Here is an 18,209-nt window from a genome sequence, read left to right on the forward strand (position 1 = left end):
GTAGGCATTCTTTAGTATTCACTGCTAGAGAGATTGTTTAAACTATAACTAAAATAAGTTGATGGATTCTGGGGGCCTTGCGACATTTATGCTAGGTATTCAGGTTTCTTTGCTTTCTTACTTACCCTTGCTTTTGTTCTGTGTAATCAGAGTGGTCGAACAAGTCACCACATTGCATCCTGAAATGGGGACAAGGCACCTTCGCTGTAAACTTGGCTCAATAGCATGAACTCAGGTGGGAATGGTAATCACTCTGATGTGTTTTATTTTCACGTTCTACCCAGTGGCAAACTTTTGGACCAAAAGATCTTAATGCCTTCCATTAATATCGCTGGCAATTCTGGTATAGGTGCTTTCCTGTTACAGACATTTCCTGCCTCTTCTCATGTTCTATTACTTGCCAAGACTTTCTAGTATCCCCCATAACCCCCACCTACGCCCTTTTCCTTTCCTGCACTCAGCAGTACCTCTTTCTCTTCCCCAATTCAGTTTTGTTTCTTCGTTATCCTAATTTCTCTTTTAATTGCCTTTCTCACAATTTAGTGCCCTCTTCTTTTGTGTCTCCTGATCTGTCAGAAGCATAAAATGCTTCATATCTGTGGAAATTCAATTTGTACTCAAAAGAAAAACACTGTTTCCTCTATATTAAAAAAATAACTTTCAGCTGGTTGCAAAGGAAACTGATGAGGTTTGCATGCATGTTCATATTCAGTTCCCCTTTGTGGCCAGTGAAACTTGAAAAACAATGGAACACACAGGGTCAGCTCCTGTGGGGACTGATTTTAGACTTCCAAATATATATGGCAAGTTGTGAGAGAAGTCAGCTAAGTAAATAAATGTTGGTTTCATGCTCTGATAGTTTGCATTTGTGATCCTGAAAATAACAAAACCTCAAGAAATGAGTACAACCTAGCATGGTGGGGCGGGGGCGTGGAGAGCTACCAAGGGGAAAAGCAAGACTGATCATCTTTCTATATTAGTCCCACCCTTATGTGTGGGGTATATGTTCCAAGACTCTCAGTGGGTGCCTGAAATTGTGGATGGTACTGAATCCTATATATACTATGTTTTTTCCTACACATACATACCTATAATAAAGTTTAATTTATAAATTAGGCATAGTAAGAGATTAACAACAATAACTAATAATAGAACAATTATAACAATATACTGTATTAAAGTCATGTGAATATGGTTTCTCTGACAACCTATCTGAAAACCAAGATGGTTCACTAAAGTGACTAACAGGGGTGGAGGAGCATAGACAGTGTGGAGACGCTGGACAAGGGGAAGATTCACATTCTGAGCAGGACAGAATAGGATAGTGCAAGATTTCATCTTGCTACTCAGAAAAGCACACAAATTGAACGGAAAGGAAGAGGCTACTTACAGAGGATAGAATGTATAAAGGAAATAGTATGGATTCATGATACTTTTAATACGCTTTTTAATATAAGAAATAATCAAAATAATATGACAGCTCCAAGACCAAAGTAGGGCACAGTGGGCATTCCTCTGCAAAGCTAACTTTTCTTTTTGGAATATTATCCAAGATACAATAGACACTGGGGAATACATATTATATTGTATGTATATATTATATATATACATATATAGCAAAGGAAAGAGCTAACGCACTGCACTTTGAAGGAAAAATACAAAAAACTAATTAGAATACTACAACTGCAAGAACCTTAAAAGACATATGGTAGATAAAAAATGGTAGATCAACATTCTCTACAGTTCCTTCCATCCAGAGGGAAATCTTTGCCTACCTCTTGAATCTGGGCAGTACTGTGACTTGTTTTGACTAATAAAATGTGGTTGACATTATATGACATCTGAGTAAGACCTTAAACCTTGCAGCTTCCAGTTTTGCCCTCTTGGAACCCCAAGATCATCATGTTGTAAGTAAATCCAGGTGAAAGATCACATGAAGAGAGATGCTCAGCTGAGCTGCCCGATGACTAAGAAGCTCCATGAATGAACCCAGGTGAGACTGACAGAAGAATTGCCCAGCTGAGCCCAGAAGAAATTGCAGAACTGACAGTGAACAGATGGTTGTTGTCATAAGCCACAATGTCTAGGGGTGGTTTGGTACGTAGCAATGGATAAATGATGTATATAAAACATAAATAAAAAGTATGTGTACCACTGATTTCTAAAAAGGTAAAAACGAATATAATAATTTTGTTAGTAAAAAATTAAAAAATACAATGCTTTTAATTATTTTACTTGAAAGCTCATGCGCTTGCCCTGTGTGTGTGTGTGTGTGTGTGTGAGAGAGAGAGAGAGAGAGAGAGAGAGAGAGAGAGAGAGAGAGAGAGAGAGATATCTCTCTTACAAACCCCTGCAGGGTGGGGAATGACAGGGTTATAAAAGATTTAGTATTCTTAGAGATAAAAACAAGCATATGCTCCTCCTGATGGAGATAGCTGAATAATGAGACAACTGGTTAGGGGCCCGAAGAGGAAGGGATCTGTACAATTTGTTAACTTGACAGGAGGAAATGACTACAGTGGAGAATAAAGGAGATTTCTCCTATACTTTCTTCATTAGGTGAAATATGCTTTAAGTTACATTTATTAATAGTCACAACATGTTTTTATTACCAGCCTTAGTATTATTTGACTTTTAAAATGATGTCTATGAATTGCTATGATTAAAAAAAAGTTAAAGAAAAAAAAAACTCAATAGACGATAAAAGCTTTCACATACTCAAATGTCAGACTTTCTTTTTACCACTAGGATAATTATAGTTGCGAAGGTTTTATACTAAGGTGATTCTTGTGATAATCACAAGTACAAAGCAAAACAAAAAAATCCCCAAAGGTCATATCCTATTAAAGGCAGATGAGTGGCACTGGGTTTTCATCTTAAGGACAGAAATCCATTGTCCACACAAATACTTTTATTCTATAACGATTAGAGTGTTTTCAGCTACTAAAATAAATAAGTTTATTATTTAGTTAGAACTTAAAAAACCTAAACTTTTAAATTGTTTTAAGTTGCTGGCTGGATAATATTACAATGCAGGCACCTTATACTTCAGCCTTTAATAGGAAAAGAGGTTTAACTAGGGCTGGTAATACATTGCCCTCTGCTGGACAAAGCATCACCAGAGAACTGAGTCTTACAGACTTTTTCTGGGTTAAAATTGAACTGTGGTTTCTTCTTTCCAATTTTCTCTACCAGATATTTCTGGAGATAAAAACTCCAGAGAACATATATTTCTTGGCTTCAATACTTTATTTGAATATCTATTAAAACAATACATTTTAGGCTTGTTTTTGATGGAGGAAAGGGAAGAAGAAACAGCATGGTAATATTAGAAACTATGCCATGTATAATACAATTTGAGAAATATCTAAAACACTAAGACTTGTTTAGAGTGATGCCTTAAGATGCCTACTTCAAGTCTAATATATCTCCATCCATCAAAGATTACCAAGATGCAACCACCAACATAAGAGTGGATTTAGGCAAAGATCATCAATGAATGCTAAAATTCATTGGCTGAAAGGGAAACAATATATTCATATTCAAAATATGATGCTTAGATTACTTATTAATTACAAAGAGGAAAAAGTACCTTCACAATGAGGAATCGGCAGAAATTAATAAATTTATAGATTGAAAATTGGAAACAGGTATATAGATACATTTTTGGTCACTGGGGATACTTGGTCACCTTATCCAAAACAATAAACCAGATTCTGGTAGCAGCTAAGAATACGGACTCTGAAGTCAGACTACCTGGGTTCAAATCTAGGCCATACAATATACCAGTTATATTACCACCAGCAAGTTATTTATCTTCTATAGACATAAATCTCCCTATCTAGAAAATGATGGTAATAATGGTATCTATCTCAGAGATACTTTTTAAGTTAAATGTGTTTATATAAAAGCACTTCAGTGGCTGTTATTTACTATTATTATAAATTTTCTAAAAGTGATTCTCAGGAAAGCTTGCTAATTCAATATCTGGGACTCTTAGTAAGATAAAATGAATGCCGACCTTAACAGGTATAGGAGGGAAGGCTTCACATACCCAACTTCTCCTCATTTTCTCTTGCCATCTCTCTTTTTCCCTTGAATAAGGATAGGAAATGACATGGGGCAGGGGATTTAACCTCAAGACAATTTTATCTAGAAATGCAAAAGAAGTGATTGGTAATAAAACAGCCAGGTACATATGTTATAGAATGCCTTTTAAATTCTCTAAACCTCATTGCAATTCAAGTGGTTGTTTCCCAGAGTATAGATATATGTGGTTTGGCTGTCTTCAAAATCTTTTTTTGCCTTGTCTAATCCAATGCTAAAGTTTCTTCTCTTCCAAAAGCCTGATAATTTCCTGTTTGCTTTTCAATTGCCATCTCTGAGGTCATTCTAATTCTTATGACTGTCACTGACACTGCTACAGGATTTCTGTGGTGTATATTTCTAGAAGACAATATCTATCTAGTGCGTTCAAATCTATGTGCAAAGACAAAAGGCAGAGGTGTAGTACAGTGAAACTTTGATCCATTTATGTTTTGTCATTAGACCTTTTTTACAAAGCTAATCACTTTTCTGTACTATAACAAACTTCCAAACTTTGGACTGTAATTTCTGTGTTTTTAATAGTTCTTGAGGGAAATAGTCCCATGGTTTGCTGAGAAACCAGCTCTTAGAAGCAAGTTATTCTTCGCACCATGATTAATGGTAGTATGGCCATGATTATAGCTGTTCATAGGAGGTGGTGGGGGCTTGCGAGCAGTGCAACTGGAGATAGGGTTGTGGCCAAAACATCACATCCTGAAGACAGAAGGGGGCTCAGTGAGCCTTGAACAAACCACAACTTTGAGTAACAGGTCTATGCTTCGCTCCTAAAGGCAAGCACTAGCTTGGGTATGCATTGAACCGGATAAAGGTTTCCACTGCCTCCTGCCCCTTTAGGGAAATAATTATCTTTGGAATGTGATGTTCTAATATGGACTATGTAAGGCACGTCTTCTCTTCCTGCACACTAGCTTCCCAATCACCTGAGCTCCTGATTGGTCAGAGAGAGAACTTAAAAGGCCAAGTATAGCCAGTTTAGACACGACCTTGGATAGCTTAAAATAACTGTCTAGTTGAAACACAAAGGTTCAGGTATAACTGAGCTGTCCTGTGTCCTCTGGGTTCTGGCTCTGGGAGAAGTTAATAAGGGACTCTAATCTCAACCCCAATAATCCATGTGAATCAGGAAAGCCCTCATGCACCCCTGCTGTACAGAGCTGATCACAGATTGTCAAAAGAAATGGCTACATGCTTGCCCTTCGAACCATTCTTACTGAACCACTCCAAATGAATTCTAGGGCCAGAATAAAGAACACAGTTGATACTCACACATATCTCAAAAGCAGGAAACTTAGCAAAGGCAGGACTTATATTTTGGGGAACTACTCTAACACCTCAAGAAGTAAATTGTAAGAGCAGAACACTTAGGAGATCAATATTTGGCAGATATTATTGGAAGTAATTAGAACTGTTAGGCAAGAGCATTTGGATTTGGATAACAAAAGTAGAACTTTGAAGAGGAGATGGATGAGAAAGACAAATGAGAACCAAAGAAAATGATTGATGACCTGAATACAAAATGTCCAAGGGGCCACTTTTACAGAGAACTTGCAATTCTTGAAAATTTTGGCTGACAAGTTATATTTTTGCTGATTTAGTATTCTCTGACATTTCCACTTTTCTACCAATTGCAATATTTCCTAGTATCTTGGAAAAATACAAATAAAAATTTCCTTATAGTTCAATTAGGAAACTCAAAATCACGTAAATCATAAAGAATTTAAACTGATATCAATTGGATAAAAGTTAGCTTAATAAAGTCCAAAGTTTTTAAAGATAGGAAAAATGTGGGCTTCATTCCATAGTCAATTGTGCTACTTGAGAGCCCAGAATGGGAAACCCTGTCTGAAATGAAAACAATTTAAAACTTGACCTTGGATTACTTACCATAAGTATCATAAAGTACCCTACTGACCCTCGAGAAAGCAGAAATAATTTCTGCTTTCTAAGGCAGAGGGTGGGGTTGAACAAAAAAGATATGTGCTTTAAAGTTAATTTACTTCTTGTATCACCTTTGGCATGCTACTTAACTTCTTTGAGACTCATTTTCCTCACATGCAAAATGGGACCACCACCACGCATCATGAGCTTTCTTAAATGCAAAATGTCCTGCCCAGCACCAGCACAGAATTGTTACTCACTGTAAGTTTTCTTCTCTTTCACTCCAGTTCCTTTGGCCTTTCAAAACCACTTTGATTTACTGTTTTCACCCATTTTTTCACTCATAGAACATTTAAAACCTCACATAACATATTAAACTGAATTCTTGGCTTGCTTATGGAATCTCAAATTTCCAGAGCCTAAATTAGCTTGTGGCTAATATACTTCTGTGACCACCACACACCAATAGAAACAGTAGGAACTCATTTGTTAAATGAATTACAGTGCTTAAGAAAAATAGAAAGCACTAAAAATCAAAATAGGGGAGGAAATGGCAAAACTTACACCTATTCAGGCATTCTTGCCTGATAGTCAATTGTCTGACAATCATTTTAAGAAATACTTCTGACTCTTCCTCAGTTCAGTGGTTGACTGACTTCTGTGATAGTCAGCTTCCAAGATGGTTCCCAATGATCATCATCTAACATTTATTTATCCTTCCCACAATGGCTCTGTGTGACCAACAAAATACTGCAAAAATGACAGTGCTGACTTTAGAGGCTATATATTTTTTTAAAAGGCACTGCAGCTATGGCCTTGTTCTCTTAGATCACTTGCTCTGGTGGGAACTAGCCATCATGCTGTGAGGGCAGATGGCTGTATGACCTTGGGCAACTTATATGGCCTTTCTGAGGTTCAGTTTTCCTCACTTTTAAAATGAAGATATTTATTTTATAGTATTTATTTCACAGGGTATTGTGAACATTAAATAAGACATGCATGTAAAGCACATAGTAGGATGCCTGACACATAATAAACTTTCATTAAATGTGGCTAATACTGGTGGTGGTGGCCTTGCATGACATTTAGTCCTGTCCAAAATGGAAACATTTGGTCCACAACAACTCATCTACCTAATCCCATGTGCCATGACCAGCTAGGCTACTGAGTGAGGATAGAAGAGTTATTACAGGCAATACAGCCATAACACGATTACTGGACCAATAAAACATGATTGCATTTTTCAATGTATTAATCCTATAAACCAATAGTGCAAATAAACATTATGGGCTGTTTCAACTCAGGGATATTTCCTAGGTATGGACATTTTTGCTAGGACCAAATAGCAAGGACTATTTGGCATGGACAAATATGCTCAGGGATGTTTGGATAGGACCAAATTTCAAGGACTTTTTGTCATGTACCAAATGTCTCTGTGGATGGGTGTTTTGGGTAGGACCAAATGTCTGCTAATCAGTGGTGGTGGTAGTAGAAGTTGGATGTGAGATGTGAAGGAAAGAATGGAATCAAGGATGATTCCTAGGTTTTTGGCTTGAATAACTAAAGAAGTGATAGTATCATTTTCCGAGTTTGAGGAAAATGGCAGAAAAGTTGTGGAGAACAAAGGCATTCTTTTTTTGGAACAAAGGTGTTTAATCCTTAAAAGGTAATATTAAAATTATCTTTCAATCACTTATAAACAGCATTCCATCGTTTCTTTTCTAAATTGCTTCAAACTGTTTTTTTTTTTTCGTTTGTTTGTTTGAAGTAATTCCATCCTGGAATATGAAAAATTATTGAAGTAAAAATGATACGATTTCCAGAGGCCAAATTACTGTGCCATTGATGGCCATGTAATGTCGGATGAGTCACAGTTCTCAAAAAAAATGATGGCAAGCATTGCAAAGATAAACAGCAGCAGAACAAGATCTAGACACTAAGATGGTTTTCATTTTTGTTTTAGAGAGAAACATTAGCAAACATTAGGGAGAATTTATGCAATGGACATGAAATTAGGTAAGCACTGGAGATTGAGAAATGGCAAAGTAGTTCTATTAATTTTAAATGAAGATTTACTGATAACTAAAGTACTCAGACTTGATAAAATCAAATTTCTGTTCCCATTTTCAGACTCCCACTGGTTTAACTTCCTAAGAAAGGGTAGTGTGTGACGCAGGTCTGGCTTCCCAGCTCTACACTCAGCTTTCCTCCAGTTTCTAGTTCAGACTGGTTAAACAATCCTATACATAAAATTGGTTTCACAATTCTTTATATCATAATATAACTATTCATTTTATCTGAGGCATACTTGGTCTTCAGATTCCAGTAGTTTCCAGGATTCTCCAAATCTATTATGAACTGCTCCAAACCAATTTTAAATCTGAATGGAGGCAGCACAGGGCAATTAGAATTAGTAGCATGGGTTAGTTCTTAGTAACCAAGTTGGGACCCAAACTCCTGGGTGCAGTCTGTGCTTACAGTGTACTGCGTTGGGCCTTACTTCTTTATCCTTAAAACAAAGGGTTTATACCCACGGGTGATCATAAAAAGTTCTATTCTAGCTCTATGATATTTGATTCTAGTAAGAACATTTTGAGTTTTGTTTCTCTTTATTCTTAATAAAGATGAACTGCAAATAAGCCATTCGCAAATGATTTTGCAGACAAATTTGTACTAATATTTTAGTGGGTCAACACAAAGTGATTCCCAGGTCACTGTGTTGTATAAAACTAGCCATGAGGATTAAACCTTTGAACTTCAGTGAAGCATGCTAATAAAGCTGAGGTATAACTGGGTTATGAAATAACAAGGAAGTACAGTATATATATGGTCCACCAACTTCCTCCCACTACAAAAACAGAGAAATTTTTTGACGAGGTAGTTGCTACATTTACCATAACTACTGGATTTCTTTAATACTGTTTAATTTTTTTTTATCTGTCATTGGTGTCATACAAGAATCTGTTCACACTGACAAAAACTGAAGGATTCTGGAAGAGTGATGATCAGAGAATTTTAAGTTTGAAGTTTACCATCACTGCCCTGAATGACAGAGCCTTGATTGGCATAAACTACTTGTACAGGTAAGACTGATCATTTACTTTTAGTTTAAAAGTTAACTCTGTAGAAATTCTAACAGAATTAAAATGTTTACATTTCGAAAACTGATCATGAAAAGGTAGTCAACATATTAACTGTATAGATAATTGTTAGTAACTGAAGTTAGTTGCAGAACTTTGTTCATGTGTCAAATTAGCAGAGACACAATGTGTGTATGAGTGAGTCAAGACAGGTACTCTGCTGAGGGGAATGCAGACATTTTTTGGAAAGCAATTCTGCATACATAATGTGATTTTTATTTGATTTTTTTAAGCTTTACAGTATTTTCCAAATTGTAGAAAAGAATTATCTAGTAGTTTTATAATCAAAGTTTATTTTTAGAGGAGAGGTACATAGTAGATACAAGTTTGGTGTTCGAGAAGCTAAAGATGTAAACTAGTTGTTGTTTGTTACAGTGAAGTTCCTATAGTCTCAATGTCATTTGTCTGATAATGCTAGACTCAGAATATCTTTTTACCTCCCTTCTGTTCTGAAGCATTTGCTAGTGTGAAGTAGAAAAGCAAGACATTGATAATGAGTAATATGAGATATCAGATGCTATATGAGGTGGTCTAATTTTTTTAAAAAAGGAATACTATTAAGAAAGAAACACTATAACCTTTACAGATTTTAGTATAAAACGTATTATCTACACAAGGCAGGGACTAGTGTTTTTATTTAATATCATCATAAAAAAAAAACTTCATTCCTTATGAAAAATAAAAATCTACTTTGATCAGGTAAATTTTTCTTAAGAAATAAACAGGCTTATTTCACTTTCTAGTTGACTGATTTAAAAATTAGTCAAGTTGCAGATTAAGTTTTATATATTTACAACCAGATATACACTAACTGCAACCAGATTCCAATTTGCCAGGCTGCAGTGGGTTGAGATACACTCACTGTGAAGCACATGGACTATTTTCTAAATAAAAATTACAAAGGAATAAAATAAAATGATAAAGACACTGGTAGATATTAATTAAAGGTCTCAATATTTGAACCTAGAGACACAACACAGGCCTTAAACTTTCAAGTCTTTGGATGGGTATTGTTTAGTTTTAAAAATTATTTCAAAATTATAGTAATTATTCTTTTCAAATACACAATTTCTGTAATCCATGATTCTGAAGGGAGATAGAGAGTAAAATAGCCCTGAGGGGCTGGAGGCATATAAGAATCATAGAAGGCAGTGTATGGTAAAAACTTTGTGTTTATCAAAACAGAATATACGATTTAAAAAATGAGATTGAGAATCTCCAATCTAGATTATAAAAGAGTGAAGAATGTGGCACCTAGAAAGCTACGGTGAAAAACACAGAAGAGTGTGGCACATTGAGAATAGAGCTCATGTTTCTTATTTGACCAGAATCCAATAACTTTTATTATTCCCACCTGAAAGAAATGAGTTAATGAGGAAAAATAAGAAGGAAAAAGAGTTTTTATGTGACTCTTTAACACTTCATGTGCATCCTTTGAAGAAAGATTTAAAAATAAGACATAAAAAAGCAAAAACCACACCTGCATTTATGCTGTGATTGATTAAAATAGCTCTAGAAAACATCATATTCTCTGAAAAACCAGATACTCAATTACTTACAAAGACACACGAGGGCGCTCTAACCAACAAGCACAGCAGCTAGTTTTGACAGAATTTTAAAGTAAGCTTTGTATTGAAATATGATAGTTTAACACTAAATATTTGAAATAAGAAATTACTGATGCCCTTTGGTAAAGATCCTGGGATTTTGGTGTTTATCCTTGGCTATTACACTTCTGTTTAATTCAGGATCTTGCCTGAGTATTTTTTTTATATTGAATTAAGTTTAGTTCTGAATATGAAGAGATTCTTTTAACAGTATTAGATTAGGGAGAAGTGCTTTAACCTAGTCATGAAAAGATACCATTTAAAAAAGTATTTATGTACAATTAAGGTAATAATTAAAAATCGGTCCTCTCTCTATTAAATGTAGTCACAAATGCTTTTGCAACACTTTCCTTTGGCCAGTATGTATTGCTTGCATGTGCTTTAAATTTTTTAAAAATTTCTTTCTAGGCAAAAATCAATTGTAATTTACAAATTGATTTACAATCTAATAGAAGAACTATAAATTCTTTCAGTATAAAATGATAAATCTCAGGCATTTAACTATTTGTATCAAATTTTGTGTTTTAGACAAAAGCACTAGCCACAATAAACAACTTTTTGCTTTTATTTCGACTGGGCAATCGTGATTAGAAAAGGTGAGATGGCATCTATACTTTCCCTTTCCATCTAATACATTTATGTTATTATTTTATTTCATCCAACGCATTAAAAATATTCAGCTTATATACAGTCTCTAACTTTAATATTAAATATCTGTAATTTTGTTCTAGCTCCTGTGACAAAATTCAAGAAAATCTGATATAAATGAGTAACAACTCAACATGTATTCAACCATCCATGATCTCTACCATGGCTTTACCAATCATTTATATCTTCCTTTGTATCATTGGTCTCTTTGGAAATTCTCTTTCTCAATGGGTGTTTTTAACAAAAATAGGTAAGAAAACATCAACCCACATCTACCTAGCACATCTTGTGACTGCAAACTTACTTGTGTGCAGTGCTATGCCTTTCATGGGTATCTATTTTCTGAAAGGTTTTCAATGGGAATATCGATCGACACAATGCAGGGTGGTCAATTTTTTGGGAACTCTATCCATGCATGTGAGCATGTTTGTCAGCCTCCTAATTCTAAGTTGGATTGCCATAAGCCGCTACGCTACCTTAATGAAAAAGGATTCCACACAAGAGACCACCTCATGCTATGAGAAAATATTTTATGGCCATTTACTGAAAAAATTCCGCCAGCCCAACTTTGCTAGAAAACTATGTGTTTACATATGGGGAGCTGTACTAGGAGTAATTATTCCAGTTACCGTATACTACTCAGTTGTAGAGGCTACAGAAGGAGAAGCGATCCTGTGCTATAACCGGAAGATGGAACTAGGAGCCATGATCTCTCAGATTGCAGGCCTCATTGGAACCACATTTATTGGATTTTCATTTTTAGTTGTACTAACATCATACTACTCTTTTGTCAGCCATCTGAGAAAAATAAGAACCTGTACATCCATTACAGAGAAAGATTTAACTTACAGTTCTGTGAGAAGGCATCTTTTGGTCATCCAGATTCTACTAATAGTTTGCTTCCTTCCATATAGCATTTTTAAACCTGTTTTTTATGTTCTACACCAAAGAGAGGACTGTAAGCAACTGAATTATTTAATCGAAATAAAAAACATCCTCACCTGTCTTGCATCGGCCAGAAGTAGTACAGACCCCATTATATTCCTTTTTTTAGATAAAACATTCAAGAAGACACTATATAATTTCTTTACAAAATCTGATTCACCACATATACAACTCTAGATTTGACTTCTGGATGAAAAACAACACCAAACAGTAAAGTGTTCATATGACTTTATTGGGGACACTAAACTACATGATCAACAGGTCATAGCTTGATTTATAACTGGCACCAGGAAAACCTCTTTGATTTTTAAAAATAAAATTCACTTTACAGTTCTACTTATACTGAAAGTTGAGATGGCAGAGGTTTTCAGCAGCAAAAGTCAAGCATACTGAAAGGATCTCACTGCATATGAAACCAATCGACCATTTTCTATTTAAAGTCAACCGTAGATGTGTCTATTCAGAACACAATATTTCATGACTGTAGGATAAAAAAGCAACTGGCTTATGACTTTTCTGCTCTGTAGTAGTTAGAATACGAGGGCTCATCTATAGATAGTGTTTGTTGGTAACTTTAAAAATGGGTAAAAGAAAAAAGTGAATAAGAAATTTCCTCATTTAAGTCCTCTCTAAATGTATGAATAATACAGTGCAAAAGTTCAAGGTTTTATAAACATATTATTTATTTGGTATCTGACTTATGTTACTATGAGAAGAAATATTCATTGATTCTGGTATTTGTTAAGCAGATATTATTTATAAATATGCTTAAATATTTGGATTAGGCTTTGTCAAAGTAAAAAGTTAATGTCATTATATGCCAGTCTTGATCATATTTTATATATTTTCTTCTGTATTCAATATAAATAATGTTATTAATGACTAACAGTACCTGGCATATAGATAAGTTCAATTAATTTTTGTGAAATAAATGAATGAATGATAAGGCAGTATAATAGTATTGTTGTTAAGAGATTGGTCTCTGGAATTAGAGTCCTTTGGTTCAATCCTAGCTCCACCACTTATTTAGCCAGACAATTGTAGACAACTTATTTACTCTCTTTGTTAATTTCTTCATTTGTAGAATGGAAAAATACTACATAATTCATAGGTACTGTTATTAAATCAGATGACGTTACTATTAGGAGTAGCTACCATTTACTAAGCACTTGCTATGTGCCAGGCACTCTGCTTATATACCTTACATGTATTATTTTAATCATCACTGCCCCAAAATATGCGAATTTCCTGATGAAAAACTGAAGCGCATAGTTAAGTTGCACAGACTTTCTCCAATATTTTAGCAAATATAATTAAAGAGTAAGCATTTCTTAATGGCCATTTCTTCTATGTAATCTTGTCAGTAAGACAAATGATGGTGACTATATTCTGTATTATATACACTATAGCTAAAAAAAATTTTTAAATGCATGTTTTATCTTCCCAAAGAGATCATAAGCACCTTTGGAACTATAGTCTGTTTTCTATTTCTACTTCCATGGTACTTGCCTTCTCTGCTCAGATTAGAATTCAAAAAAATTGAAGCTGAATAAACATTAACTGCTACTTGGATAGAGACTGCTTAAAGACTCATTTATTCTCTACATGGCAATTTCTTCAGTGCTCAAAAAGAAGTTTCAAGTAAATTCATAGAGCAATTCTAAGCCTTCAATCTCATAGCGTGTTTTGTTCCTGAATTAAAAATGTAGAAACAATTCACTGTACAGATTCCCCAAGAGCCATGTGTTCAAAATCACTAGTGGTTTTTCTAACACATCTGCATAATTGTAATTTAAAAAGAATAGAAAACAAACAGTAAATGTTTCTTTCTCTCTCTCTTTTTTTTTTACTTCAATGCTTAACTGAGAGAAGCAAATGTTCAGAGAAAAGTCTGAAAAAACACATGCTGGCTTCAAATATTTACAATGTATATCTATGCTTTTATAGCAGCAATCTGATTTCTAGCTGATTAATCTACAGAGACAAAGGCAGACCTGGGAACCCCACGTGACTCCCTGAGTGCTGGCTGTAAACTGAGATGTCCAATCTTGTAACTTCATAGAAATGAGAATCACAAAACAACTCAAAAGTTGACCAGGAAAGTTTCTGAGACATCTAGCTTTTTCCACAGTTATACCAGCAGTTTTATTCTTATACAAGTTTTAAAACCCATACTCAAAACTAAGAGGAGCTGAGAAGATGATCAATAGTTTTCATTTAACATAAGCTATACTGTATAAATCTCACTGCACTTAGGATTTTAAATATATATATATAGATATATATATATCTTCTAAAAACCGTTATTAAAAAATTACTTTACAATGCTACACATTAAATAAAAGATAAAAGATATTGCTGGAGTTTCCTACATTTAAAAAAGGCAGAAATAGAGTTATACAATTTCTCTTTAAGTTACTCATTCTGACGGAAAACTCCCATTTTAATTCTATTTATCTTTACGACATAGATGCTTTCCTGAACAGGTGATTGTAAGTCATGTTAAATTTTTTGGCTATTTAATGTCATGGTAAATATTTCATATGAAATATCACTTTCTAAAATATACCTCAACTTTAAAGTGCGGATTTCAGAAAAACAGTGTTTTTAATGTGTCTGAGTTATAGTCAAACGCAATTTCAGAAACCCCAAATTTTTATTTAGGCCAACAACATTATATCTTAAAACAGGTATGACAAATATTTGTTTCCTCTTTTATCTTTTTCATATACACACTTCTCATTAAGGCAGCTTTCAAACTATTAATCAGGAGCACAAACCATAAAGACTAAACAAGCAAACTTAAGGATAGACTACTCAACCTGGAAAAGAGTTTCTACTCCCTGGGTAGAAGAGGAGGAAGTCAATTCTGTTCTGATTTGTAAGAACTCCTGCAGCCTCTCCCTGGCCTTGCAGTTTGCAGGGTGGGAGTTATTATAAACAGATGTGGGCAGATAAACTGAAAGGAAATCTTGCTTGGCAAACCACAAAGGGAGCATAGAGCAACACTGGTTATTTGCCAAGCGTTTTAATCATGTAGCTAATGCTATGGACTTTCCTCTGACTGCCCCCAAATTCTAATTGAATTAATATCAGTGGGAAGAGTTACTATAGCTAGAAAGGTTTTACACCCGACAGAAAAAAAAAGCTCTTTGGCTATATCAAACATGCTTCCTACCTCTGGCTGAGAAGGAGAGGAGCAGTGAAAGGATCAACATCTAATAAGCAAAAGAAACAGTCATTTTTTTCTTTTGAAATAAAGGAGTTGATTTTTTTTGGAAGGGTGGGGTGGGAGAAGAGAAACACAGCAGTTAGAAATACAAGATAAATTGGAGACAATCTTATAGTTCATGAGATTTTTCTAAGTACAATTTTACAACCTCGCATTCAAAACTGAACACGCACATGTGCTAAACAACCTTACAGAAGTTGCAGATTAACCAGTGTGCTTCCTATAATCAAGAACAAAAGAAATAAGTTTTTAGATTAATATGAATTCCATTTCTTTATATAACACTTTTGGGAGGTGTGGTAAGAGATATAAAAGAAATGTCAGCAACCAAGAGCAATAGAGGAAGAAATACTGTAAGAAATCCACAATGCCCTGGCAACTAGTGTGATACAATGAATGCTTGTTTATAATAAAGTCTGGCCTGAAGCAGGTGAAAGAAGAACTGAGACCAGAAGGGGACCAAAATGTAGCCAGGCATGTCAATGGGTTAGTGAGGAAAACCATTTAAAGGAAGCTCACACAGAAACGCTGGGCGGAGGCTTTTGGCTGACTGTCTGTGTGACTGAGGTTTTTGCTCAGTTCTGAGAACTAAAAACTGAGCCCCCAAACATCCTGGACACAGGCTCCACTCAGAATAGAAAGAGAATGTGTGTAGCGGTTTGCATTCAGAGAAGCTACTTAACTTCAACTTCAGTTATTAAAATTGTATGCCAGTAGGTCAGAGCCACAGAAAGGTCTAAGGATTGCTTTTTCTCTCCATGCCTAGGTGGTGCATTGTGAGGCTACCTCTAGGAGTTAGGAGAGACAAGAGAACTCCATCAGCTCTCAGTGCTTAACAGAGCCAATGAGGCAGGCAAGGAGCCAGGAGGTGCATTTACCTTGACAACTGTACAATTTCTTTTTGCAGTACTTTAGGGGGTGAGGAAGAAAAGAGAAAAACACTGAAACATAATGAGTTTTCATATCCTTTCAGAAGAAAAAGAGGAATAAAAGGGAAGAAGGTGGCAGAAAAAAATAGGAATTTGCATGCATGCCTTAATGAATGCCTGTAGGGAGGCAAAGCATGAGAAAGATAACATTACGACAATGGGTCTTAACTAGGGGTGATTTTTGTGCCCCAGGGGAAATTTGGCAATGTCCAGAGGCATTTTTGAGTGTCTCAGGAGGCGGAGTGTGGGGAGAGGGGATGCTATTGGCATCTAGTGAATAGAGGCTAGGTAGGGGCAAAAATATACAGGACATTCTCTCCCAACAAAGTACCCAAGCCCAAAATGTCGCCAGTGTGGCCGCTGGAAGACCCTGTAGTATATTAACACTCTTCCCCAAATTTCCAAAAGGACTATACAATTACTCCCCCCCCCCCAATTTCATGTAAAACTGCTTCTCCAAAGTAAGCCAGGTCCAGTATAGGTCACGTAACATGATATACTCAAATCTGACTTGATATAACAAAAAAAAAAATCAGACTCAGTTATGATGACTTCAAAAAGAAATGCCTACCAAGTAAAGAAAAAAAGTATTATTAATCAATGCAATGCTAGGGCCTTTGGGAAACCTAATGCTTTTGGATCAATGTCAAGAATGTGAGAGAGAGAGAATGAGAATATTCTTGGCTAGATGAAACAGGTGATTAAGTAATCTAATTTTTTCTAAAAGGGATGAAACATTGCAATGCCCTATTTTCTGTACTAAGGATAAGGGAAGAAACCTTTGACAAAAAATACTTCAATTACAGAAACCGAAATCTATATACATTTGAGTCATAGATTATACACTTGAATGTGAAGAAAAGCTAACAGGCTGCTTTATTAGCAGAAATATTAACACATCAAGTGAGATTTTCAATTACTAGCCATATGAAATGTGTTTTTATTAAAGTTTTATAATGGCCACTACTTTGGAAAACCCCTATAACAAAGTCCTGAATAAAACTACTTTAATTAAGTAAGTTATCAAATTGTATTAACAAATTCTGCTGACACAACCTTCAAAATACATCTGGAATCTACTTTTTTTTGCCAGCTCTATTGCTACCACACTGGTCCATCTCTTGTTTTACTGCTTCTGCCTCTATTCAATGTATTACCAACAAAGCAATGTATACTTGACACTTGAACAACACGAGTTTGAACTGCGTGGGTCCACTATAAGTGAATTTTTTTTCAACAAACACAGTCAGCCCTCTCATATCCATGGGTTTCACATCTGCGGATTCAACCAACTGAGGATCAAGAAGAGTATTTTCATGTTCCCAACTGGAGTTTCCCAGCTGTAGATTAAAAATACTGTTTTCATTCCATGGTTGGTCGAATCCTCAGATGTGAATGGCCAACTGTAGAGTCAAGTTATATTCAGATTTCTGACTGTGCTTGGGGGTGGGTGGGTGGAATTCTGGGCCTAGGCTTCAAGAGGCCTGGCTACTTCTATTTTTGCTGTTTTTGAGGGGAGGGGAGGAGGGGAGGGAGGGGGAGAGAGAAAGACAGGGAGACACAGACGGAAATAGGTTTTCAATTCCCAGAACTCTCTCTTCCCCTTCTGGTACCCCTATGATGCAAATGTTGGTACCCTTGATGTTGTCCCAGAGAATGAAAGAGACAGAGAGAAAGACAGAAGGGAGGGAGGGAGTCGCGGGGGAAGGAGAGGGAGGGAGGG

General features: G+C 35.5%; 2 protein-coding genes across 6 annotated transcripts in view; one reads left to right on the forward strand and one right to left on the reverse strand.

The window, feature by feature from the left end:
- Positions 1-18,209, reverse strand: part of CASK (calcium/calmodulin dependent serine protein kinase) — a 412,162-nt gene that overhangs the window by 170,106 nt on the left and 223,847 nt on the right. The window lies entirely within an intron of this gene.
- On the forward strand, positions 10,960-12,604 carry GPR82 (G protein-coupled receptor 82). The gene has a single exon (XM_023523712.1). It carries the CDS (start codon positions 11,498-11,500, stop codon positions 12,500-12,502), a length of 1,005 nt encoding a protein of 334 aa, XP_023379480.1. The 5' UTR covers positions 10,960-11,497; the 3' UTR covers positions 12,503-12,604.

Source organism: Pteropus vampyrus, unplaced genomic scaffold (assembly GCF_000151845.1).
Source record: "Pteropus vampyrus isolate Shadow unplaced genomic scaffold, Pvam_2.0 Scaffold404, whole genome shotgun sequence".
Lineage (NCBI taxonomy): Eukaryota > Metazoa > Chordata > Mammalia > Chiroptera > Pteropodidae > Pteropus > Pteropus vampyrus.